Genomic DNA, 26,918 nt, shown 5'->3' with positions numbered 1-26,918 from the left:
ATAAGGCAGGCTCAGGAACCTAAATTTTGTTTTTTGTGGTTCTCCCAAATCCTTTCCCTGGCTCTGTTCTCACCTTTGCCTACCTGCCAGCTCTGACATTCATCAGGCTCTTGCTGAGTGGGATAATTCATTAACCCAGACAAAAATTAACCTCTCTTCCTCCCAGGGCTAGTGAGTTCTTTCACAAGAAGGCCTAATGAGCATTACCACCAAAGCAAAATAGGTGTTGAAAACACAGGGGTAGGAGAAGGAAAGGAGCTCAAGCTATGTGGAACAAAAATAATTTATGGCAATATAAGATGTATTACAGGCTTTAGCTTCTTGGAGAAAAAAAGTTACAGCATTTAAAGATTGTAGAAAATCTTTGATTACTTTTGTGAAGGCATACGATGAGCCACAATTCAATGTTTCAACAGCATACTCAGATTATTATGTTTGTCGAGGATCAAAAGTGAGTTTGATGGTATTGTATGCGCTATGGCATTAGTAGCGGAATAGAAATAGCACTGAGAAAAGAATTACAATGAAAGTGCTGAGCAAATAATACAAAGAACATAGTAAATACCAAATCTGAAACATAAAATGGTAAGATTAAGACAGGATAAAGGAGAGAACAGGTGCCTATATAGCTCTTGTACATGAATAACAGCCTGGCCCAATTCAATGCTAAAGACTATCAGTGTCCAAACCAGTTTATGTCAGAAGGTACCAAAAAAAAAAAAGAGAACCCCCCCAACCCACCACCAAACCCACAAATCCCATGTTTCTATACTATGTTAGCATTTAGCTATAACTGAGGAAAGAAGCCATTAATATAGGAAGCTTCCATAGCACATGGAAGCATTTAGATACTTAATAATTAGCAAACTCATCATGTTGAAAGGATAACGAATATCAGCAACTACTTCCTCACTGCCATTAACATTTTTAGGCTGTTAGTATCAACAACTGGCCAATACAAAGTTGCTCTTAGGGTCCCTGAACAGCCTGAGCTCAACGGGAGAGGTGGAAGACAAGCCATCTCCTCAGGAAGGTCCTGAAACAACGCAGTTTTCACTATATTTGATTGGGATAATATCAGCCTTCGAAGCAGCAGACACAGATGCGCCATCCAATGGCTGGCCACTCAAAGACTGATGACAGCATTCATTTACATCCGAGCAGGCACACAATCAGAAAACATACTGAGGTGGGGGAAATGCTGGAGACTGATGAGTACCCGCATTTCTCTTCATAGGCACTGCAAGAGCTAAACCTCCAAGAAATGCGCAGGTAACTTGATCAAAGCAGAACTTGTTGGCAATGGTAGAAAGAATAAGTACAACAGTTCTGGCTCAAAGGGACTGACATTTAAACCAGCATCCCCTTTGTTTCCCCATGGGCATTTCTACTCACAACTCAGATTTCCATTCCACAGCAATGCAGCTCTTGTGAAGATCACAAAAAAAAATCCTACTCCTGGTGTTGTGGGAGGCATAGCAACAAAGAGCAGCACTTACACAACTAAACTAATTCTGCAGCCACAAGAACTCTCATGCTGCTTTAAGGAAGGGATTTTCCTAACATGGCTTAACACCAGGAGCTTGTATCAGAGCCAGTAACGGAGGACACTAATGAAGATACAGTCTCATGGCTCCAAATATAAAATCTACCTTGACTATAGAGCATCATCACTGCTGACATTTAATTCTTAAAGATGCTCTACCTGCTTAACAGATGAAGGGGAAAGATCTCAGCCTCTTCCAACTCCTGAATACATCAGGAAAAACCTCAGAGGCCTCAGTTAATCCTAACCAAAGTGAAGAACAACACTACTCTGCTTCTGAGCCTTTTAAGATATACCTTCAAGGTAAGCTTTGAACACTAGTATTAAAAGCCTTGAAGGCAGAATAATGCAGAGCTGTACTTGTTTCTTGTTGGTCCAGCTTTCTTTTCCCTGGGTAATTTTCCCTTATTGCCCATTTGTGGTTTCAAGGGCCTGCAGCTCAAAAACTTCCAATATGCTTACTCTTAGGTTAGCGGAGGCACATTCTACAAGATATGGTATTACAATAAATAATTATTTATAATAAATTCTATATGGTATAGAATAAATAATAGTTGTCAGAATGAACTGAAGAAGTGACGATATAGCAGAAGTCTCAGGTGGTAGTGTATACAAAAGTAAAAGCTATGCCATTAGGCAAGTTTGACTACACAAAACTGTTTAAACCCAGCAACTGAGCAGACATGAAATGGCACTAAGCGCACTTTGTCCTGTGTCAGTTACAATATCCTAATAGGCACAAGGATATCTTTCACAGTAAGACTAGGCGATTTCTCTTAACAAGTTTTTTCAGTGCTCTCCTCCATTCAACATCAGCTGCAACAGTGTTTAGAAACTCCCAAGACCTGGCACAAAATAAGCGTTGTCCTTTGCGGCAGGTAGTATTTTCTCATAAAACATTAAAGATTTACAGGCTTACTATGAAGCACTGCAAGTTATGAAAAAGGCATTACAATTCACCGTCATTAACATTAAAAAGACACTTTTCACCAACTTTGAGCTATTGACTCCTGGCAACCAGGTCCATTCAGTGACAAGGCTATTATTCTCTGCCTAATCACAGAGCAGACAGATTCCTCCTCAGCATGCAGATAAAAGGCTATCATCCATAACTACATAACACCTCTTACAAAGCAGTCATCCTGAATTTTTTCATGCTTGATCACTTTCAGAAGAATCTTAAGGCTGCCCGGGAAAGACATTACAGCAACCTTCTTCAATTAGTTTTCTCAGCGGGTTGAGAACATGACTCTCTCTGCTTTCCAGGTACAGTAAATTAACACCCACATAAAACTATCCTTCAGCTGCAGAAGCCAAGTACCTCTGGCCATTTCTTTTGAGGGTATGCCTGAGCTAACACCACTACTGATAGCACCAGTCCCACCTTTGATCCAAACCCTTACCCCCCCTAGACCGAAGAAAAGCTTTGTGTGAAGAATAAGGGACTGAACCTGATTCAAGTCAGCCCAGACAAGAAGAAACAAACATCTCTGCTTACATTTTGTTCACCTTTATATAGACACATTTATATACATTAGATGAGCAGAGAGTTTTGTCACTTATCAGCCTTTCCCCCTCAATCTCGCTTTCCAGATAACAATTCAGAACAGGTATGCAGTATGAATTACGAATCAACTCCCAGAGAAGCCCCTCTCAATTATAAGCAGAGATTAAAGAGACATGCACTAATTATAGTGTCCTAAAGTTACCTGGTGTGAATCCCATTCCATTTCTAGTAGCAGCTCACCATGTGACTATTTACAGCTACATGTATAGATGGGCTCTAATGCATAGATTTAAGACCCTGGCTAAAAAAATATGACTGTTTAAAAATCTAAAAACAGGCAATCAAAATTATTCACTGCAGAGCGGGAATCAGCAGCTAATTTATGCTTTGCTGATGCAATGGAATCTTTTCTCTAAGGTACTTAAGTCATTATAAAGCTACAATTTCAGACTAAACATTAGTCTTATTTGCATATAAAATACTCTTTCATAATCCTCATTCCCCTGAAAATACCCCCAGAAGCTGGATAGGATATTCACTTTAGAACTTCATATGCTGATCCATCTGATCTTTCCAAGTCTGACTTTGAAATATCACACAAGTTTTATGCACACTGTGGCGGCAAGTACCTTCTGTTATTTAACATTGTACATTTTCATTTACTAGAGCATTGTTTGAAAATGCACAATACACTCAGGTCAATCCGACTTAATGCAATTTCAGCCAGAAACCTACAGTTGCCTGGTTAATACGAGAAATAATGAAATAATGCTGACTATGTAAAGTTGACCACATTTAGATTCAAAACTTGTTGCAGTTCTAGTACATCTTTAACAAAGCCATCTAAGCGGTTACAGTTAAGACTCTACAGATAATAGGGTATATATTTCAAAATACTTAGCATCAAATTGTTTTTAATGATAATTTCTGTAGGATGGCTACAAAAAGTGTTTTAAGTGAGACCGATTAACACACCTCTCATAGTCCGGACATTTTCCCATTTTAAAACAAGTTTTAATCCACCACCAGGAGTTAAAATTTTTCAATTTTCAGTTTCTCTGAACATTTTGCTCAGCTGTTCAACTAGTGCCACAAGCTCAGGGTTTCCCCCAAGTGATTCAATTTGCTTATAGGCTTCAGATTCAAGCTCTTTCAATGTATTCCGAGTGTACTCAAATGAACCCACATTCTCAAGGTAATGTACACAGTACTTTTTTATATCTATGTTCTCCGTCCTTTGACGTAAAATGTTTTGCACCTGAGTACTTTCAGGCCTTGACCAAATTGCATGAATGGTTGGGAATGAGAACTTGCCCTCAGTTAAGTCTTCACAAAAACTCTTGTTTTCGCTATATTCTTTGGAGTGTAAGTTGGCGTAGTCATCTCTTATTTGGAAGAAGAGGCCAAGTGTGTTAAGAAGTGGCTTTAAGTCTTTTTTGTAATTTGAGAACAGCTGCATGAGGCCTACAGCTAATCCAAAGAGACCACCTGTCTTTTGCAGTACCATAGCTTTATACTCAGCTTCTGTAGGACAGGTGTAAGTATCCCTCCAGTAAATATCCAAGCCTTGACCTTTATGGAGTTCCAGAAGTTGACGGGTAAAAACTTTAACAGCATCTGGATGATCAAGGGTTAAAACCTTCTCTAAGCCAAGAAAATACACATAATTAGCACAGTTGATTACAGATGGAATTCCATAGATACTGTGTGCCACTGGAAAGCCCCGTCGTAGCTTTGAGTTATCTTCGATATCATCCACAAGTAGGCTTGCATTGTGCAACATCTCTGTCACTTCAATGATAACCTATTAAAAGAAGAGAAAAATTAAGTCTTCCACTGTAACTTAACCTCCAGTTTTGCAAGACCTGATTTAAAGTGGATAAAATTTTAAATAATGAAATACTTTATCAGTGAGGTTCCCCTTCAGACCACTTGCTTTTACTATTAATTTGGATTCTCTTCATCAGTCAGTTTGCTCTAATTCCTGGATCATGCTGTCTGCCTTTTGTATAAGGTTTTCAGATTCAAAGTGAACTTACTCCCTAAAGTCTTCTCACTTGCATGCTCCTCTTTGTTGTTGATACAGTTCTAAAATATATCATTGTCTAGGAGTCATGCAGTAAGTGTTATTAGAAACATGAACAGAGCAAAAGAAAAGCAACATGATGCTGTGACAAGTTCAGCTTCACTAACCTGAGATCTCCCAAAGTCAGCTCTTGAGAGTGTCAGGTATCATCCATTAACACATTTGCTTTGTAAACCTTGTTTTGATAAGTGGAGAGAGTTCATCTTTCTTCCCCCACACTTTGTGTAATCTTCAGTACTGAGCTCTTAAAGGACAGACTATTCTCTCTGAAACATCATTTGGGAAATTCTTGGCAGAAAGGCAGAAACTACGTCTTTTCAAAAGCTTCCTACAGCCCTACTACTTGTCACTAGGCAGACCAATATCATACACCACCTGAGGTATGCAGTAAACTATTCAGGACATCAGTTTGTAGCTGATTACATTTGACTAAAAGCGACCCTTAACAATTCCAAAGCAGGATAATTCAACAAGAGTTTTAGCACTATGCACAGTTTTAATTGCAATGCTGCTATGCAAGGAACAAGTATATTCAGCATCTGCTTAAATAGAATTCAAGCATGTAAAACAGCATATTGTATGAACTCACAGCAAAACACATCTGATTAAGATATGATTTTAAAGCTAATGAACCAATTGCACTTGCTAGCTACAAACACAGCACTCAGTCAACATTCATCAAAACTGCTTCTAAAAAATACTAGGCCACCATTAAATGGCAGCAAGTGCCTAGTATGGAACTATTTGGTGGATGCTGTAGGAAAAAGTAAAGAGACTTCACTGCAAGCACTTTCTTGAATAGCAAGCCACCTAGTGTTCAGTGACCACCATCCCAAAGATTAAAGCCCAAATCCTAGGAATCTTAAAATGTTTGTCCAAGATAACTGCAAGAACAACCTACTTAAGAAGCACTAATGACCCATCTACCAGTTAGAAGTGAGCCCTACTTTGACCTGTAAAGATATGCTGTTGCCCATTGACTTTATATCACACAGGATGGAGTACTTACTGACAGCAACTTTGCGTACCTGTTTGTCTGAATATTCTTTTAGACCATTATGTCATTCTCAGTACTGTCAGGAAAGTTTCCTTGCATTCTGTGAATTCCTTGGATAAGCTTATTCCAGCATTTCTCTTGCTAACCTATTCATATTACCATCAGTTTCATGAACTTTTGCAGCTTCTAGACATTTAAGGTTCAATTGAAACAGTGTAAGTTATCTTCTGAACTTAAGACAGTGTCAAAAATGCTTCAAAGTTGAAAGTAAGGAGCAAAAAAGTTCAGACAGCAGAAAAAATATTTTAGAGTACATCAGCCTGCAGAAATGAAAAGACTGTTCTTTATAATGAAAGCTGAAGAACCAGAAAAGAGTGTTACGCTTTCTTACAACCTAAGCCTATCTAATCAGCAGCTGCAGCACTATCGGTTCAACTCACAGAACTTTACCTCCTTAACTGCAATAGCTTTAAAAGTTGCTTGGCCCTGTACAAGGCCATTTCAGTGCCTTCTCAGAAGAAATTTCATCTGACAAACCCAGTGTTCTCCAATTAAAAAAACTAACGTGTCTCAGGGCAGCATCAGATGGGTACTAGAGATGCATTAAGGGGTGTGGGGCAGGGGGAAGAGACCACTTGGCTGGGAAAAATGTGAAATGGTGGCAGCCAACAGTAACATCAACTATCAAGGAACAGTCACCTCAACTGCATCATCTAAATAAAGTACATGAAGACAAAAGACTTAGGGTAAAAAAGTCCCATAACAAGTGACAGAATTAATATTTTTAATAAAAGAAATAGAAATATCTGGAAAGGAATCAGGCTGCTAGACACTTAGGACATCAAGAGAGGCAAAATTAAGTCTGGAGGACCACCTCCAGTCATTATCAACCTTAAGTTATGAAAATTAGTACGGGTATGTACAAAAGGAGTAATAATTGTGTCAAGATGCAGATTAAAAGATGACAGGGTCTTGGTTTTGTCCTCAAATAACCTGAAGGAAAAAAATACTAGGTTCCATCACAAACAGCTTAAGTGGTAAAGGAAACATTAAAGCACTGGTTTTCTTCATAAGGATAACCAAAACAAGCAGTCTAAGTTCTCAATAATGGTTAAATGATTATCACTTTAAAAGTGACAAGCAGAACCGGTAACTTCTGTTCACACAGAAGCACTGCAGCTTTAGTTTACATGAGACAATATGGACCCATACTGTTACAGGTGCTCAACAAAATGGCAAGAGGCAACAGTCAGACTGCAGCATAAGAAAACCTCGCTGGACAGAGTGGAAGAGTTTGTTATCATGGAAGGGGTTCAAAATGGGGAGATACACCCCAAGAGGCTGCAGAATCAACATACTCAGATTTTCAACTCAGCAAGGCCCCCAGTAGCCTGAAGTAGCTATGGAGCAAGCCCTGCTTTAAGCAGAGGATTGTCCCAGATAACTACCAGAGGCTTCTGCCAGTTTGAATTGTGACCTATGATACTAGACTGAACTCATGCATACAATGCACAGGTTGCTCTAATATATTTTATTTGAATATGTATTGAGCACAAAGGGTAAGATGCTTCTAGCTGGAAGCCAAGATAAATCTGGCTAAAAAGTTATATAGACAGGTTGGAAGGTAGAAAAGAAACGTTAATACATAATGAATGCAGCCTCTTCCTTCATTGTTTAAATCAGTCAAACCGTTTTGCTACTTGAGGACTATGAAGTGTCATTCTCATGCTAAAGATGACTCTTTGGCAGACTCTAAAGTTACTTCTGCCAACAATTAATGAAATTAACTAGGGATCAGCTGATTAAGTGTCAAAAAGCATAACTGGTTATTTTAATTCCTTACATTGTCTTGGACACCATCTTTGGCACTCTCTATATGCAGTTTAACAAAACTGTAGTCTAACCAAGAGCATATTTTTTCATTTGACAAGCCACAGTGTTTAAATACACAGCCATACATCTTGTATAGATCTGTCCAACAGAAAAGCAAAAGAGATGGGAATTTCTTACACTCCAATGAGAAGCATTAAACTAAGTACTCTAGACTGTATGATAAGAAGCCCACAGTTTTAGATCCAGAACAAGAAGTGGTTTATAAAGTTGATTTAACTGCTGTCTTTGATATTCTGGTATCAAAATCTAATGATTTTTATTTTCAATCACTGTATTTCTGCCCAGCTTCTTTCAAAATTCATTGAAAACTCAGTGGTAATAACCTAGTTAGATTAAGCAGGTAACAATGGTAGCTGCTTATCTCCAACTTAAAAAGGTTGAACACACTGGGAAAGAACTAACTATTCTAGACATCAGGCAAGTCATGGAAGTAACTTCTTCAGTGTTACATCACAGGCAGAGCTTTACGCTAAAGCTGTTTTCCTGCAATTTTACTTTCATATGTTCTACATATGCACTATAATTAGTGCATTTAAGATTTCTGATGATCTGTACTATGTAGGATAATAGTCTGTTACCAGTAGTCTTGAAAAATAGATAACAGCCCTTTATTAAAAATAATTAGCCAGTACCTGTATTTTATCTTCTGGAACATTCAGCCAGTGATTAAAGGCCTGTGACAGTTTGGTTCTCACTTGCTTACCTACAATAAAAATATTACAGGCATTTATAAAAAGTCACAAAGTGCATTATTAGGGACAATAGTTTAACAACTGATTTGAGACCAGTAAACTGATCAGCATCATCACCTGAAAGCTGATTATATATCATACCACATAACACACAATTTGTTTCCTCATTGTATAAACATCAATTTTCAGCAGCTTCAGTTTTAAACATTTCACAGTAATATGCAAAGCACATATTTACAGGTTACTGTATTTAGTTTTGGCAGTTTAATTAGTAAGCGATCCTGAGTATGCTGGTAACCTGTATAGATCAGCTTACTGCTTCTGAAAGTAAGCCCTAGTTTGACAAGCACATTGACTTCATGTCTGTAACAGATCAAATTTCAATTACAATTCTTTATTAGTTGGAGATATTGACAATTGGTTGAATATCTATTTCTCTCCATTTTTAGGTCTTTCTCCTGCAGGATTCTTCACTTGCTACTGACAATATGTAAAACAAGCAAGTGACATTTGAAATACTGAATAGCTCTAAACAAAAATCTGAACAGAACAGAAATCTCCAAGATTCAGACGTTTATCTTATACTTGAGAAGTCTACAAAAATAATGGGCTACGTTCTGCTTTGCCTAATGTAGTTTGGTGGAGCAGAGTAGTTGCCCTGTTTCATAGGAATGAAAGACAAGACCACAAGTCCAGGTTTAGTATTAAAATAAGCATTACTACTCAATACAGATCATTTTACATGACAGTTCATTTTAATAGAAGTTAACCTACATGCCTGTAAGTTACTGATGCCAGCTTTTATAAATTGTTAGGAGTCACGAGCACGTCTACTGCTGACCAACATGAAATTAAGTCACCCCCTACCCACGCTGAGACAATGCTGCTCTGAACTTTGAGAAGCTCAGCTATGTATAAGATCTTTAAGTAAGTGCAAGACAGGTTTAGACAAACTGCTCTGTGTCTGTAGCTCACATCAACAAGGCCTTTGGAAAAAGTTTTAAATAAACTTCAAAGCAGTGCAACCTAGACAGTGGGTTCTATATTACTCATCTCAAGATCTACTGAGACATAACTTAATGACTCTGCAATATTAGTCCTCATGTTGATGATGCCATCTTGCCCGTAGCACTGAAGAAATTTCAATATTTGAATCTCTCCCTAAGGCTTCTCTATTGCTGTGTGACCAGCACATACAGAACAATAAAAATAGGTAGACTCACTTGCAGTGATATGCCCTGGAGAAACTGGGGCTGAGGATTTCTCCTTTTCTAATTAAGTTACCACCAGGTAAGCAATAACTTTGTTGTTTGGGCTCTGCAGCAAGGGTGATAAGCCTTTCTCCCTGGCTCAGAGGGCTTCAATTTTTGTCTCCATTCTCAAACATTTCCATTACTTCCTGTCCCCATAGTCCTTTGGTTTTCATTAGAAGACTAATGAAAAGGTGCTTCTCCCCCTACACCTGCCCTCTACAGCTTTGTCCTCTGGCTCTGTCCTGTGTGAAAGGGCACTCTTACCTGGACATATACTCTCTTTGCCTCGTGTTCTCTATTTTTGTTCTCCGTGCTTAGTTTTAAACATCAATAGCTTTCTGCAGGAGAGAGGGATTGTTTTCTCTCAAACAGCAGAACAGGTATTTTAAGATCCCCATGTCAAGCTTGTTCTCCATCAAGAAAGTATATAGCTGGTTCTAAATTGCTGGGGTTTTTTTAACTCATTAATTTAAATCAATAATTTGCTGACTTAGAAGTTCACTAATTTAACACAGGTAACCAGATCTCAAAACTAAATACAAAATTAGATTAGTACCCAAGAGTTTAAAAATTCCTTGCATTAACTAAGCACCACCACTAATTCAAATTAGACCTGCTTCTGATAGTATCTCCTGCAGATACTAAGGATTTAAAACACTTCAAACACTCAGACTTCCACCCTTTTCCTCACATGGATAGATCACATTTTGGACAGATTAATTCTCTGATCTGACTTGCTACACACTTATGACCACCAGTACTGTGCAAGTGAGGGTCAAAGTGCCTTGTATCAGAGGTTCAATATTTTATTTTAAAACAATTGCATGAGTTAAAGGACAAAAGATTACTCAAAAATACTGAGAATAACTGTTACAAGCATCTGGCAAACTGCATAGCTCGCCAGTTAAGTATCAGCAAATATTTCAGTACATCCATAAAGAAAACTATTCAGAGATAGTATCACATTAAGGAAGTGTACCTTATCTACAGCTGTTTATTCACTTTAAATTACATTGATACAGACAACATTATTCTTTTACATTAGACAGCTAATTCTGGTTTTGTAAATGTGTTTCCTAGAAAATAGGCTTACGCAATGCCAGATGCTCAGCAACAAGTGTTATTTTATGATGAGGAACATAGCTACTAGCACACACTCCAAATGGATTATTAACATGCACAATTGATTTAGCCACTTCAGTTCCTTAGTACAGACAGCATCTGAATTTTTAGACTTGTCTACCTTGACTAGCAAGGCTGTCTAGACACTGACTATTCAAGGAAAAATCACTATCTGTATAGTGAAGCATTCATCTTTCCTCTTGTAGGTACAAATCTGCTTGCATGAGCCTCTTTAAAGGAATATTATTGCTACATAAATGCTATTTTATCTTGTTCTGAAGTCAATCCTACCTGGTCAATGTGATATTACAGCAATTTTTTGTATGCATGTTTCATGCCTACAGCTCTGGCAAAAGACCAAACTCCTCTTAATACTGGTCTCAAAAACCTAGATGCAGAAGCCTCCATTCCTCACCACACCTCTCCTCTCCCCAAACGAGACAAGCCAACAATTCAGGGACACTAGAACAAAATTAAAATCCAGTTTCTTCACTGTCACATGTAACTGCTGTTAATTATTCTAAGCAGGCTATTGTAAAACTGAAGAACAGAGGTCTAACTTCCAAAATTAGAAGCTCTACCCACTGTATAGAGCTGTAATAGACATTACTGCATCTGGTTTTTATCAAAGTTATGCTAAATGCATTTGGTTTAATCTGCTTAAGATCCCAATGTTACCCAAATCAAGCAGCAACTACAAAAAGCTTTTTTTCCTTAGTAATGCTGGGTGGAAAAGGTAAGAAAAAATATTAAGAACATTAGAGTCACTCTGATGAAATGCCTTCTACAGATAAGAACGTAAAAACCTTATCTGTGAAACAAAGATCTGGTTAGATTAAAGATACTGTACTGAGGACAAACCCTCCCACCTCTTCAGACAGATGAGATGCTTCTCAAAAAAAAAAAATCAGCCTGACATTCTCTATATACAATTGCTCTTGTGACAGGGCACAGAACCCAAACCCACAGACCTCCAGCTCTGGACAGACTCCTGATAAGTATTTCTTCACTCTTGCTCCATTAAAGTGACCACAAATTATACCCATAGGGCAGCACCCCACTTACAGTGAAGGTACATAAAAGGACTAGAACAGCATGGGAAAAAGCAGAGGGACTATTAACCTAGCTCTCAATAGAGCCTCGCTAAGCTAATTCAACTCATTACCCCAGCAGAAAACTGTCTGCTTTTTGCTAGGTTAGCTTTCTGCCAGCTTTATGCACTGAGTCAGCTTATGAAGTGGATCTGCCACAGTTAGTACAGGGTAAGCAGCAGATGCCAAGAGCCAGGGGAAGGCAGCACTGCCTTTTTGGAGGAAGCTACTATATTACCTCAGCTATATAGTACACTCTTACATTTAGCCTCTGTCAGATTAGGGCTAAATAGATAAAGCAGGCCTCCCCACTCAGCTACAAGAACACTACAGCCAGCATAAGTGAACTGCAGGAAGACAAGCAAAGAGAGAACGCATTTACACTTTCAAACCTGGGCAGCCACTTGCAACAGGTTAAGGTCACTGTAGAATTGTCTAGCTTAACTCCCCTGTTCAAAATAGGGTTAACTAGTCCAGGGTTGTGATCCTGAGTTTTGCCTTGTTCTTTCTTCTCAGGATCCTGAATGCCACATACCATGGTCACTTCAGCCAAGACTGCCCCCAGTCTTCAGGCCCTGAAGAATTCTTCCTTTTTTCTGAGTGTGAGGTCCAGTACAATGCCTGTCTTCATCAGCTCCTTGATCACCTATGTTAGCAAGTGGTCATCAGAAACCTCCAGGATTGCCTGTGCCCTGCTGTGTTGCTTCAGCTGCTTTCTACCGAGGTAGCTGAAGTCTCTCACGAGGACCAAGGCCTGTAAATGAGGTATATTCCACTTGTTCGAAAGCCTCATCTACTTCTTCCTGCTCAGGTGGTCTGTAGCAAAGACCCACTATACCATCACCCCTATTGATCTGCCCTCTAATCTTAACCCATAAGCTCTCAACAGGCTTATCTGACTGAAGGCAGAGCTCCATGCCGTTCAGCTGCTCTTTCACATATAATGCAGCTCCCACTCCTTGCTACTCCGGACCACCTTCCTAGGCAGTCCCTATCTATCCAGGGCAGCACTGCAGCTGCCTGAGCTATCTATCCTACATCAGGTACTCCAACAGAACTGCAGCCCTGCAACTGCATGCAGACCTCTTAACTCCAGCTGTTTATTCCCCATGCTGTATGCATTTGTGTAAAGGTGCTTCAGAGAGGCACTCAGTCCTGCAGATTCCCCAGAAAAGGTGAGAGCTTTCCTGCAGTGGAATGAAGCTGGGTTAACTAGCATTGATAATATACAACTGTGGGTTGGCTTCAGGGACAGTGGGTGGGCCAATGTAGATAAGGTGCAGCTGTGGCTGGTTAAGTGGTTGAGAGCCAATGAAGAGAGAGCAGCCAAGGAAGAAGCACAAGAGAACACACACCCTGGATGATGTGCAACAAGGAGAAGGCAGCAGAGGGACTGCATGAAGAGTATGCTGGTATGAGATGGTAAAACACCTTGTTACAGATTGATGGTTTTGAGAGTGTTGCAACACTTTCCCTCCATGACACTGTCCTATTCATACTTCCATAAGTGCATATACCTGGGATGAGCTCCCTTCAGCTTTGCCAGTTACAAGGTCTACCCTTGTCCACATCAGCCTACACCCTTTGTTTGAAAGTCCACCATCTCATTACTTGATTGTGTGTAGCCATTCCCCTCTACTGTGATTTCTAGTGGAAGTCCCTTCTCAACAGGTTGCTCAGCCTCTTGACAGAGACTTTTACCCCAACTTGGGTAGGTGGATGCTATCTTCTCCTGGTACTCCTTGTTCTACAGAGGGAGTCCCGTGGTCATAAACCCCAAATCTCTGATAACAGTATCAGCTGTGCAACTAACTAGCTGTTGACAGGCAAGATCTGTCTGTTGCTCTCAGTGGTGAAGGGAAGGGGGTTGAGGATCACAGAGAACAGCCACCTGGCTTCCTGTGCCCTTGGCCCACATTCCAAAGGGCACACAGTTACACCTGATAAGCTCCAGGCATCCTCTTGCTATATCCATTAGTGCTCAAGTGGAAGAGCTGAAGGGTTAAGTAGTCTGAGGGTGACACACACCTTGGCAGTCTCTCTGTAACATCCCTGATCAAAGCTACCGAGAAAAAGCAAACCTCCTTAAGACAGAAGCTCAGATGGAGTCCTCTGTCCCCTGCAGCAGTGTCTCCCCCTACTATCACTTGCTGCTGTCACCAGGTGCCATTCTGATACTTTGTTGTATACAGAGCTTCCAGCCGTGCGTCTTCTTCCAGTGCACTGAACTTATGTGGCAACTACACATCTGCTCAAGGAACAGGAATCTTTCCCCCAGTACCAGGAAGCCATCAGCTCCCAGCCTTCACCTTTGCACGAGTATTCATTTCTCAACCTGATGTCCACAGACTGTTCCTGTCCCTCCTTCAATACACCTCAAAGTTTCAGGCTCTTGAACCTGCAGGGTCTTGGTCTTTTATTTCTGATGCTATGCAGCCTGCTGACCCCCATCCACTGTTTCTTTGCTTGCTGACACACATTTTCCACTACTGCACACCTTTTAGGGGCAGAGACCTCACTTTCTTCTCAGTGGGTGCCCCCAGGCACCCCTGCAGCTCAGAACCTGGAGAGCTGCAGCCCCCCTCAGGAACCTGGCCCAAGTTGAGGCTTCTGATGTGCCAAATGTAGTCATGTCAGTGGTAGGGATCATGCCCTCTGGTGCTAAACTCCTTCACCAGGCTGGTCTAGTTCAGTAACCCGGCAGAAAAAGCTGAAAAAAAAAAAAGCCAGTCTTGATTGTTTAGCTCACTGAACAAGCCCAGGAAAGACTGCAGCCAAGACCAGAGGAACATGAAAGGGAAGATATACAGTCATGAGTGGGATCAGAATCTACCCCTTTCAACAGCAAGCTACTGACCACATCAGTTTTGCTGCAACTGAAATTCCACATATTTCTTAGTGCTGCAAAAGCAGCTACTGCTGTTACCTCAGCCACTTGGAGATAAAAGATTCACGATATGTGCGCATCAGGCCATTTTTGGGACAAACCACATTGGAATTTGTGAAAGCTAATCCTGTTTGTTGCATTTGGTTTATGAGACTAAGGGACAGAATACTAGATTAAGTAGAACACTGATATGGCAACATTCTATTACAAGGATATTTTACAAGAAAAGTTACTGTTTCAGAATGCATGTTCTCCCAAGCACTAAATTCTGCTAGTGAGGGAATAAACATCAGTTACCATATTAGCAGTCAAAATAACATAGTAAAAAACCCTTAAGCCCAGTAGCTTCTCTATGCTACTGCTGTTGAAGTCAAAGAAATAGACAAGGTTAGTTTAAGTATCACCCCCAAACTGTTACCATTAAAAGTCCTACTTCATTACTGAGAAGCAGTCATCAGCTTCTTGTATTGACGGATGAATCCTTAAACAGTTATAAACATTTGTGTTCTCACTACAGTCAACATTAGTAGGCACCCTTTTTTTTTCTCCTTCCAAACAGCTTTAACACTGTTACACAATCCCTTGTAATGTAAACGAAGTTTGATATGTATCTAAATTCATTCAAATTCTCATAGGTTACTAAACTGTTTGGAGAGTTTGTTTTTTCAACTGGTCTTAGGAGATAAGCAAGTGAACTATTAAAAGGCGGTAAGTGTGCAGAAAAAGTCCACTTAAAGTTGTACATATTTGACACTTGGCCAAACTTTCTGCAAAAGGCCCTTAGAGCTCTAGTTGATCCAACACAGAAACAGCTCCTCATCCCTACCCTTGTGCTAGCTCACAAACAAGGAACAAGATTAACCTGGCAAGTTTTTAACAGGTTAAGCGATTGATAATAACTAATCATTTGGTTAACAACCTGAGAACTGGCACAAGTTCAGAAGCAGGAGAATACTGCCAGAAGCATAAAGAGGACAGAATAAAACTGCCTCCTTCAGCAACAGCTTGCTAGATTAGCTCAGGCATCTCATTTGGGCTCCACCCTAATTATGAACAGCTAGCATATGCCCAATTTTCTCCCCTCACCAAGCACTGATGTTCATACCAATTCCAAGGTTCACACAAGTAACTGGCTCCTACTGGTCTGTACTTGGCATAGCTGACTTTGGGCAGAGCCAGTGTTTCAAAAACTGTAGACATCCAGCCATATGACCGTGAATCCCCACTGCTTCACCTGTTACTCAGAACAAGGCTTCTACAGGGACACCACTTTTACCTGCCTAGCTGAAAAGAAGTCTTCCCTTTTGAATGACACCACCACTTCTGCATAGACGTGCATCTTGTGCCTCACCTTCTCCAAAGTGTAAGCTAAATTAACAGATCAATGTGTTGAACTGGACAATCAGATTTATGATACTCTAGCAAGATAGGATATAAAGTGTTTGCACTAAGTATAACATTATATAAGCCATCAGTATAGAGTGATCAGGACTGAACTCACGACATAAGAATTTAGTCGGAGTCAAGGTGGCAAGGTTAAGTGCATATCCTCGATGCATCATTTAACATGAAAGCTAACTGAAGAGCTATAGTCAAGCACCTTTGCCTATGGGAGGTGGTTTTGGCACTTTGTCTATTATGTATTTCCTGCTAGGAAGCTGTACTTTTTTTTTGCTGCTACCTACAACAGCTTAAAAAATAAGCAGCTAAAGATACGGAGGTGTTACAATATACCGTGGTTAAACGAGATAACCTAACTGAACAAAAAGTACAATTAAATATCATACAGGAAGGTGAATTTCTTGAGGACCACTCTTGGAAAGCTCTCTGGAATATTGTAGACTCATTCTCAAGGTAGTTCTCTAGCAAAACCACCACACAGTTGAACATACCAAAATGGAATATACTGCAAAGAAGGAGGAAACAAGTTTTCTAGCATTAAAAAGGCACATTCTTGCCAATTTTTTTTATTATTATTTTCCCCAACTCAAGTAGTGTTAACTGCCAGGCCAAATGAAATCACTGATGTAAACAAGAATTCTGAATATTTGTGGATATTAATAATAAAATTCATTATACACAGGTATAACAAAGTGGGACCCACAGGACTCACCCTGCTGATAGGTGGTGCTGCAAACATGCAAAAGTCACTTAGTACTGTTCCTGTGACTCATTACAGTACTTGTCTAGACAGAAGGCCTTCTATCCCAGTCAGAATTATTTTCCTTAGTATTTCCATATTTTGTATCTTACTTTAAAATGCCATCAGTAAGCAATATAAGCTGGACAGAAGGCAACCATGCAATACTCCCAACAACAAAGCAGTTCCACTGCTATTTTCACTAAGTTAGTCACTTTAATAACTTGTACAGTCTTCCTTTCACTTCATGTGTACAAGTACAAACAATCTGACTGTTTAGTCAAAAAGGCTTCTGAAAGGCATATCCATACAGTAGTTCTCCATCAAACTGTCTCCTGAATTCTGCTAAAGCAGGTATTGTTCAAGACTGGAAATTTCACCTGAATGTGTTCTAGTGACCTGGTATCATACAAAGGCCTGGCTGATCCTCTGGCAAGTGAATCAAAAGGGGACAGGGCTATTAGCTATAAGAACATGTGGCTCTACATGTACCAGGGAGAAGAAATTACACAAAAAAACTGGCTATTTAAAAAAACCCAAACACCAAAACACACAACCCACTGAGTCCAGTACAGCAAGCGGATAAACTCAAGGCTGAGGTTGCTTTGTTTTCTAAGACTGCGATCAAGTCTTCAGTACCTGCCCTTACCAGTTTTTTTTAAGGAGTAGCAAGTCAGCTACTCTGAATGGAGAGTAGAGTAACAGAGATACTCCTTACACTGCAACAGACTAAAGAGCTATTGTACCAATGTACAAAAGGAAGAAAAGAACAAACGTAGAAAAGTGTTACTTTTAAATCCACAAATCCAGAATGGATAAACTTTTTTGCTTATACTTCCAAAGATAAAAGCTGCCATAAAAACAATTTTGATATTTAAAAACACAGTACAAAAACTTGCCTGGTAGTTGAAGTAAATACTGGTATGGCTCTAGGATTCTTTTAGATGTCTCATCCATTCCATCCATTTCTTTATTTCGTAAGAGGTAGTTCACTGTTAAAGAAAGTGTTATTAACACTATTTAGTTAAAAAATTAGGGAAGTAAAAACCAGATGCATACAATTAAAGAGTCAGCTGACTTCAAGTTTAGGTGCAAATACTCCCATTTTGCACATGACACCTTCAGTTAATACTACCTTCTACTACCTAGAAAAGTCTTCCAGATATCATTTAGAAAAGAAACAAGCCTATGTGCTAAATACAGTTTTCTTTAATTATTCATGAATAGTTTAAATCAACTCCTAGACTTTGTTTGCTCTTTTATATGTATTAGAGGGCTTAGATGATAAAATATTTAAAACATCAGCAATCATAACAATGAAGCTTCACTGTAAATCTTCAGAGAAGACACTCAGCACATACAAAACCTCGTATGACTAATCTGATCAGACCTCCCTAAATGCTTTCCCCATACACAAGTGGAGATGCCCAAGAGAAGAAAATACACCTCATACCATGGCAACCTAAACAAGCTAAACACTAGCCTCAGCCTTCTGATGGAATTCTTCAGTCCTGTTTTAGAAGGCAAAACAGGAATATACCATTGTCTTACCCCTGTTTAAACATACAGACATCCTTACACACTTACCCATACACTATATACATCAGACTTACAATGAATCTTTTAGGATCCATTCCCTACCTAGCTTAACAATTTTCTATTGATTATGTTTTGGTTCACATACCTTTGGTCATCTATATCTACAGTTTTTTCCAGACTGTTTTCTATAATAGATTTTCTGTCCTTTCACCTCTAGCCTTCCTTGCTGCACTGCAGATGCAGTAGCTCAAAACAATTCTTCTAATGTCATTTTAAGACAGGAACTGCAGCAATAGCATGAAGTCTCATGCTACTTCAGCACCATTTCTCAGCCACTTAGCATCCTGGAAAAGATGTTCTTTTTGCCCCTGCAGCAACTGAATAGTTACATAAATTACCCAAAACCCAACTATTTCAAAGTGGTATTTTAAAGTATGGACTGATGCATTTTTAATGTAGGTACGTTAAGGGGAGCGGTTAACGTGAGCAGAATAAACTGTGTTCCACAGTTGCTCAAAGTAATCCAGCAATACTTTCCCTTCAAAAGCTCGGATCAGCATAAAGATCACTGCTTCCCCTTAAGCTACCTGGACAAACTGGTACTCCTCAGCATTCATGACCTTTCCCTTTCAATATAGCTCAATCAGTTCCTGGGCACTACCCCTTCCCACCATCACGCACATACATATCTGTAGCACTCCAAACTTGGGAGCTGATCTGCATTAGTAGTTTCTCTAAGCTTAGGTTTTAATCAATCCCTTTATTTGCCTCACTGCATAGGTTAATCAACTGCATCAGCACTTCAGGGGCAAGAAAGGCTGTTTAAGCCGAGTTGCCAACAAAATGCTCATAAGACTGCACCTTCTGGGAAAGCTTTGCATAGTTTCTCAGCAGTAATGCCACAACAAGCAGTACAGCCTTTCCACCCTATCCCATGGCACGCAGGCACAACTAGCTGTCAGGCCACACAGTAATCTAAATCAGATTTGACACCCTCTACTCACTATTTTATTGTCAGCTTGTTGGTATGACTGAAGGGATAGGAAGTGCTTTTAAGCCAGCACTGCCACTGAGAGTCACTTGTCAAACTGTACCCTTACATATCAAGGATAAGTCTCAAAGGACTTCACTGAAGAATTGAAATAAAACAAATCACCACAATCCAACCCCAGATGTTTTAAGCAGGAAGAAGCTGGTAGAGATGGATATAAGGACACACGTATCAACTTAACTCTCTTGTGACTAGTTTGTCAAGAAGCCACACAGTTGGTTTAGATTTGAAAATACCTAGCTATCCAACAGAGCTGGGAAGAGATCTTAGCACTGGAATTGCTTATCTGCGGAAGTTTTTGCTTAAAAGTAAATACTGAAGTTCTTCCCTTCTTCTCAGGGAATTAGTAAGTTTCTTGCCTGTCTGTAGGGCAGTAAGACAATATTCAGAATCCCCAGCTAACTTGAAATTTACTGGTATTACACAGAATCAAACTAAGTATTTGCATCATTTGGCACAAAGCTAATAGGAGTCCACCTGCAACACTGCTTATCAGCAAGAGTAGTCAAGCACTTCTCCCACAAGTGCCAAGTTTGTTTGTTTAAATAAAAAGGAGGCAAAAAAGCTTTAAGAGACAAAGAGTGGATAGTAACTTAGCTTAAATCACTGTAATTAAAGTTTCTGGACTGCTATGCTACCTTTAAATGAAGTAGCAGGTAATCTGCACTAAGGAAAAGACATACTGTATGGTCAGACACCTACGTGTCCAAGACACCCAGCAAAACAAGAATAGCGAGCAGAACCTCCTCCAAACTTGCACAAAGGGACACTTGATAAAGAACTATATAAATGAAGTTGCTTATAGAGGCCTTTAAGCAAGAATACCATGATATCATACTTATTATAGTGTTACTACTCTTTGCACAAAGTTACCATATTTGACACACTTGGGAAACCCTTGATATTAAGGGTTTCCTGCCCAGCTGACTGACCAATTTACTACAAGAGTTGCACTGTTGCAGAAAGTCTTCTCAGTGAAGACATTTAGAGACAAGGTCTTAGTCAGCACCCTCCTAGTGAAAAAGTAAAAATTGCTGGGAGTTAATAAATGAAAGGGAGCTCAGAGCCTTCTGTCAGTGAAAGCACAAGAACTGATTACATGTATGCTTATTCAAAGCAGTAAAAGAATTTTGCGATTTAAACCAGTACATGACTTGCTGCATTTCAATTCATGCATGACAGTTATTTTTTCAGTTATTTCTCAGTATCCCCGCGTAAGCATATCGAAAAGCTGTTATGGGCACAGGCCATGCAATCACAACAGAGCCCACAGAACTGTCTTTTGGACTGCAACAAGCCTTACCCTCTAATGATCTATTTGAAAACATCTCTTTGAAAAGAGACATTAAATAAGATGGCGACACGGGCTCCCGTAAGTTGGAACTACTCTAAAACTATACCTGGAACTGAGATCTGTGTCTAGGAGCTGTCTAGAGAGGATGCAAGTAATATTACATCTAAGGGATATGTCAAGAAAAATCTTCACTTTGAAACTTCATAAAGCAGCTTCTCACCCCGTCCCCTCCATGCCATTCTGCAGAATATGCTCGCCCCTTCCTCCAAATGAAGGGAATATAGTCACTGGCATAGTCCAAGTTAAGTATACAGACTGTCTTTTAAAAAGCATCATCGTCTCAGTGGCTCCAATCACAGTACAGTTACACAGAAAACAAAAGAACCACCAAAGGAGCAGAGAGCTGTAGCACAAAAGGAACCATCCAGAAAATTCTTAAATCAGCTCCATCGCAGAACTTAGCGTACTGAGACGCTATAACCAGTGGGGAAAAAAAGCGACCCAGATAAGGGGATGTAGGATTGAGGTCTGTTTCAGAAGTGAGAACACTGTTGTGCATATGTATTGTTTCAAAGAGGCTATCAAGGCTCTTAATCCAAAAGTAATTTGGGCGGGATGCTTGTCACCCTGGCCCACACCCTCGCCGTGATTAGCGGAGTCCTCCTTACACACCCGGCCCAGGCTAACAGCGAGCAACCCCCGGCGCCCACCGACGGCAGGTGAAGGGCAGTCACACGCTTCCCCCGAAGATGCCCCTAAGTCAACAAGCAGCTCTCCGTAGCTCCAATTTCAACACCAATATCTGAACAGGATGAACGTGCTGTTGCTGGAACTCTGCTTCGATTTTAAAGGGAATTCCGGGTACAATTGAGCCGGAGCGCGGCGGCAGCCGGACACCAGCACCCGGGCTGTGGGAGCCCTCGCACGGCGCCGCGCCAGGGGGGGCTCGCAAACGGCAGGCGGCCCCGAGGGCAGAATAGGGGTCAGCAGGAACCGCGACTGCTTCTGAACCGCGGCGTTTCCGCGATTAAAGCCGGCATTTCACAATGAACGTGAAGCTGTTGCCCGGCCTGCGGCTGCCTACCCCCCGCGCCAGGCACGGCAGCCAGACCGCAGGCTGCAGGGCTCGCCTGCCGGAGCTCAGCGCCCGGGACGTGACCGCGACCGAGCCCCCTGGAGCCGCTGCCACAGCCCAAGGGCCGACCAGCCCCGCCGCGCCAGCGCCATTTTAGATAAAGCGAGACCGAGGACTCCTCGCTCCCCCCACCCGCCGTCCACCCCCATTTTCTCAGCCGCGCTGCCGGGCTCAGCCGCCGGGGACGGAGGCGCCGCCCGCCGCCAGCCCGGCGCGGCTCCCGGCCCCCGAGCGCCCAGTCAGTCAGTCAGCCCGCCCCGCCGTCCGCCGGCGCCGCCCAGCTCCATCGGCGACCGCCGGCTGCGGCCCCCCCTTCCCCTCGGCCCCCTCCCGGCCCCCTTCCGGGCAGCCCGCCAGCCCCACCTGGGCGGGGCGGCCGCGAGACCCGCTCCCCCCGCCGCCGCGCTCGCCCTTGCCGTTCGGCCCCGTGCGGAGGGGGAAGGAGCGGCTCCTCTGAGGAGCTCTGAGTCCGTCCGCCCCCCCCCAACTCCCCCGCCCGCAGCGCACCGGCGCCTCCCCCCAGCCCCGGCCGGCTAGCGGGCAGGCGACGCTGGGCAGCCCCGCGCTCCTGGCCTCGGCGCGGGCAGCCGCCGCTCACCTCGCCTACCTCCGCAGCCGAGCCGCGCCCCGCTCCCCCGGGCAGCCCTCCGCTCCACGAGTGGCGGCGACGGCGGCAGCTCGGGGGGCCGGAGCGCCGCCCCCTTCCGCTCCACCGGGCGCCACCTTCCCCTCTTGGGGGAAAATGCGCCACCAGCGCCGCAGCGCGCAGGCGCCGGCCGTGCCCCCGCGGCTCATTAGCATGCGGGCAGGGCCCCGTCCCCCGGCGGCGGCCGCGCGCGGTGCTCCCTGGGAGGCGTAGTCCGCCCGCCGCGCGCGCCCCTGCCCGAGCCGGCACGGCGGGCGCGCGAGGACAGCGGCACCCATGAGGCCCCTCGGCGCCGAGTCTCAGTTTCCATAGAAGTGGAGAAGAATGATGTCAGTATTTCCGATGCGGCGGCCAATGGGGCCGAGGGGAGGGCGGGCTCTGCGGGCCTGGGCCCAATGGAGGAGGCGGGGAGAGGGGCGTGCCCTGGCCAGTCCGCCCGTCAGTCAAGCAGTCGGTGTGGGAGGGGGAGGGGGACCGAGAGGCTCCGAGCCGAGCAGTCACCGCCGCCGCCACCGCCGGGTCCGCGCAGGACGGATCGGCCCCTCCGGGCGCCGCGCGGAGCCGCCGCGAGCAGAGCCGTTGCCGGAGCGTTGAGCGGGGGCCGAGGCCGGCCGAGAGGGCCCGGAGCTGAGGGGAGGCTTCGACCCGTTCCCTTCCCTCCCCCCCGCCTCGGGTCGGGGGAGTAGCGGGCGGGCGGGAGGGCGCCGCGGAACAAAGGTAACGACGCCGAGCCGGAGAAGGAGCCCCCCGGCCCCGCCGCCAGCGGGTGAGAAGGCGGCGCGGGGCCTCGGGGGGGCGCGGGGCCGGGCGGCGGCGGCGGGGCGTGCGTGCGGGGGGGAGGGGGGCGGTTGTTTTTCTCCTCGTAGCGAGACTGCGGCGGGACTCGGCGATCCTCCTTCTCCCCCCCCCCCCCGCCGCCCCAAACACCCAGCGACGGCGCGGGGGGGAGGGGGATCGGCTGCCGCCTGCCTGCGGGAGGGACCGGCCGCTTCTCCAGCCCCCTCCTCCCCCCCCCCCCCCCCCCCCCCACACACACACACACGCTCGGTGTCCCCGCCGAGCAGGTCGGGCCCCTTTCTCCCCGCCCCCCTCCCTCCCCGTCCCCGCTCCCTTCTTTTCTTCTTCCTTTTCTTCCCCTCCGCCGCCTCCCGCCCGCCCTCCCCCCGCCCGGACCCGCTGCGCCGAGCCGGGGAGTTGCGGCTGTTGCTGCTGAAACTCCTGCCGCGGAGTCAGCGCTTTCCTTTATTTGAGGGGGGGTGGTGGGGGGGAGGAGGAGCCGCGATCCGGAGCCGCAGCCCCTACAAAAGCGTGTGTGTGTATGTGTGTGTGTCGGGGCGGGGGGGGCTGCTACCGACACCCCGCTCCCCCGCCGCGCACACAGGCACTCTTCCTCGTACAATGGAGGAAGAGCCTCCCTTCCTCTCTCCTCCTTCCCTCTCTCCGGCTCCCCGCAGTAAAAGTATGTGTGTGTGTAGGGGGGGTCCCGGGGCTGGGACCCTGGCGGGTCCCCTCCCGCCTGCTGGGTGCCTGGGGAGGGGGCGCAGCGCCCCGGGGAGGCAGCCGGGGACGCCTCCCCCCCCCGCGGCAGCCGGGGAGGCTGGGGGTGGGTTGTTGTTGTGGCAAGTTTCTCCTCCTCTGACAGAAATGGCGTCAATGGCAGCGAGTGTAGGGGAAGCCGCGGTGTGTGGGAGCTGGAGGGGAAGCAGCGGCCGAGGAGGGAGGGGAGGGGGTTCAGCGGGGAGATAGTGGGGGGATCCGGGGAAGCGAAGGGGGAGTTTCGGGAGGAGCCCAGCGCCCCCACCCCGATCGCTGCCTCCCCTCCCCCGCCCGGTGCGAGCGGCTGGTGCGGTGCCTTAGCGCTTTGTTTTAAATTCCAGGTCCAGCGCTCAGCCCTTGCCGAGGCTTTTACCGCAGCCTGAGCTCATCATGAAGGTAAAACACTCGCTTGTGTGCCTGGGAGGGGAAGGAAGGGAGGGTTGCATGAAGAAATGCTGTCCTATCTGTCAGTCCATCTGTCCCGACCCCGGCGAGAGGCTCGGTGCGGTGCTGGTGCGGATCCAGACTGCGGGTTGCTTCGCCCCCACTGCTGTGTTTTGGTGCCTTTGCTCGTAAGCCGACGGTGGGGCAGGTTTTGCTCGGCTGCCTTATGCTGGGGGGGAACCGTAAGTTGGTGGAGCAGGGGTTGGTCTCCTTCAGAAACATTGTTTGTAGGAGAGTAAGGACATGGCTGCCTGGGCTGAGCTTGCTTCATGGAGGAGCAGGGGACAGTCACCCTGCTTGAGAAAGTAACGTTGCAGGGGAAATGCTGGCTATGCAACCGTGTTTACTTGAATAGAGGGTAAATGGTACATTTACTTAACTTTCTGTTCGTTAATAACAGTTTTGTTGAATGAATAATCTTGATACGATCAGGGAGGGTGCACGTAAGGGATTCTCTGCAGTGAAATGACTGCTGTAAGGTGCAGAAAGATTTCCAAACAGGTTCTAATTTTCTTCTCAGTGCTCTGTAGCATTCACCTACCTCATCGCTGCTCACCTACCTCATCGCTGCTCGTTTTTCTTCTCTTAGGCCTTCCTAGACTATTTATTTGCAATATATTGCACACGTTTTATAGAAAAAAATGTGTCGGTGGAGTAGAATGATTTCTTGTGTGTGTGGCAATGATCTGTGTACCTAAACATAGTTTTTAACAGCTAGGTTTGTTAGGCTTTTTTTATCATTTTGCTGATATGTCTCACTTAAACTGCCATTTATGTTACCATGACCCCCATGTAATTCAGCTGCCGGTCCTGCTGGGCAGCAGTAAATCTCATTTGAAAATACTGTAAATCATATAAAAAAAAATAATTGTAACAAACCTGTGATACACCATCTCTTTGATATTTATTAATAAAAAAGAGCAATCGGGGGGGGGGGGTGTCTTGTACTATCAAGAGTTGTGCCTACCATCTGTGAATGAGTATTATGTAAAATGTATACCTCATACTATATTCACTGCTGTAAACGGTAAATGATACAGACTGTTTCAATTTCTGGATTGATCTGAGTTACTGAGCAGCAAACTTAAGTCTTTTTGTGTAGCTGTTGAAGGTTTAGAATGTTTGGGTTTTTTTACTTGGAGACTTAACAGTGTCTTTTAAAAGACCATGTTTTAATTGCCCTACCTATGATCTTTCTTTAACGAGTGTTAAGATCTAAAATACTGCAAACGTCTTTCTCATTAAAAGTAAACTATTTATGAATTTACAACAACAGGCTGTTGTAGTACGATACGGAGCTTTCCAAATGTGGCTCATTGCCTGGTGGAGATGCAGGAGAAGGAAGCGAGAGAAATAGGAGGCAGTATAGGGAGCTTTTTTCCCCCATAAGGAGAAACACTTACTTAAACAACAGCTAAATTTACATACATTTCTAATATTCTTTCTCCATGTAAACAAATCTCACAGTTACCATAGAGATTAGGTTCAGATACTGTGGTTGCGGAGCCATATAAATATGTAGATAGACAGTTTGCGAGGATGAGGAGGTCGGATCACAAGTGGAATGCAGTGTTCTGTGGAATACTGATAGAGACCCCACTTCAGGCTGAACTGAATGTATAACATGCTTCAATTTAAAGTAGCAAACAGAGAAACCTGTAAATATATATATATATAAAAGCTCCCAGCTTACTTATTCTTTGATAAGGTTTGTGATACTATTGCATTTTTAAATCTGGATAATTCTTGCCAGTGTGTTCAAATGCTGAGTTTAAGTCTGCAGTTTTTGCAGTCTGTGTGTGTAGCATTAAACTTACGTATGCTTGAGATAACTCCTAGTACTTTATTTACTGTGCCCTGTAATGTTAAGTGAGGTTAATCTTTAAGTCATTATGTTGAAGCTTTAGTTACTACAGTGAAACTTTTAACAGACTTTGTAGCTTAACAGAAGTTTCTAAGATTCAACAGTTTAATGAAGACTCTTTTTTAAGATACCAGGAATAATACAGTGCATCAGTCTTTTCTGCCTGGCTTGAATTTGTAGTTTATTTTCCGAGCT

At 43.6% G+C, this 26,918-nt stretch overlaps 2 protein-coding genes across 12 annotated transcripts in view; one reads left to right on the top strand and one right to left on the bottom strand.

Moving 5' to 3' along the window:
* Nucleotides 1–265: 265 nt before the first annotated feature.
* Nucleotides 266–22,994, bottom strand: GGPS1 (geranylgeranyl diphosphate synthase 1). 6 transcript variants are annotated; one of them, XM_055714112.1, is made up of 4 exons: nt 22,841–22,994; nt 18,114–18,206; nt 8,662–8,732; nt 266–4,857 (listed from the first exon to the last, which is right to left on the bottom strand). In XM_055714112.1, the coding sequence occupies exons 2-4, from the start codon at nt 18,178–18,180 to the stop codon at nt 4,096–4,098; spliced, it is 900 nt and encodes a 299-aa protein (XP_055570087.1). In that variant the 5' UTR covers nt 18,181–18,206; nt 22,841–22,994; the 3' UTR covers nt 266–4,095. The 6 variants fall into 6 exon arrangements, with proteins under 6 accessions (XP_055570087.1, XP_055570088.1, XP_055570091.1 ...); XM_055714113.1 differs by having other exon boundaries at nt 22,832–22,982; XM_055714116.1 differs by lacking the exon at nt 18,114–18,206 and having other exon boundaries at nt 22,841–22,981.
* Nucleotides 22,995–23,331: 337 nt separating this feature from the next.
* The window catches only part of ARID4B (AT-rich interaction domain 4B), a 93,604-nt gene continuing 90,017 nt past the window's right edge, over nt 23,332–26,918 (top strand). For 2 of the 6 annotated variants that reach the window (XM_055714239.1, XM_055714234.1), the window contains exons 1-2: nt 23,332–23,596; nt 24,757–24,811. In XM_055714239.1, the coding sequence (XP_055570214.1) occupies nt 24,806–24,811 (6 nt within the window). In that variant the 5' untranslated portion in view covers nt 23,332–23,596; nt 24,757–24,805. Of the gene's footprint in view, nt 23,646–24,036; nt 24,108–24,193; nt 24,339–24,535; nt 24,560–24,756; nt 24,812–26,918 lie in introns of those variants that run through there. The other 4 variants (XM_055714235.1, XM_055714238.1, XM_055714236.1 and 1 more) reach the window with 4 other exon arrangements.

This window comes from Falco cherrug, chromosome 6 (genome assembly GCF_023634085.1).
Source record: "Falco cherrug isolate bFalChe1 chromosome 6, bFalChe1.pri, whole genome shotgun sequence".
NCBI classification, from domain to species: Eukaryota; Metazoa; Chordata; class Aves; order Falconiformes; family Falconidae; genus Falco; species Falco cherrug.
The sequence above is the reverse complement of the archived record's forward strand: the minus strand, read 5'-3'. Positions and strand labels throughout refer to the sequence as shown.

What these genes read in the sequence shown, in the direction of transcription:
- GGPS1 (XM_055714112.1), bottom strand. Translation starts at nt 18,180, where the DNA reads ATGGATGGAATGGATGAGACATCTAAAAGAATCCTAGAGCCATACCAG. An exon ending in GTATTTACTTCAACTACCAG is followed by an intron (nt 8,733 to 18,113) that starts GCAAGTTTTTGT and finishes TTTTTATTGTAG; the next exon opens with GTAAGCAAGTGAGAACCAAA. An exon ending in TTCCAGAAGATAAAATACAG is followed by an intron (nt 4,858 to 8,661) that starts GTACTGGCTAAT and finishes TTCTTTTAATAG; the next exon opens with GTTATCATTGAAGTGACAGA.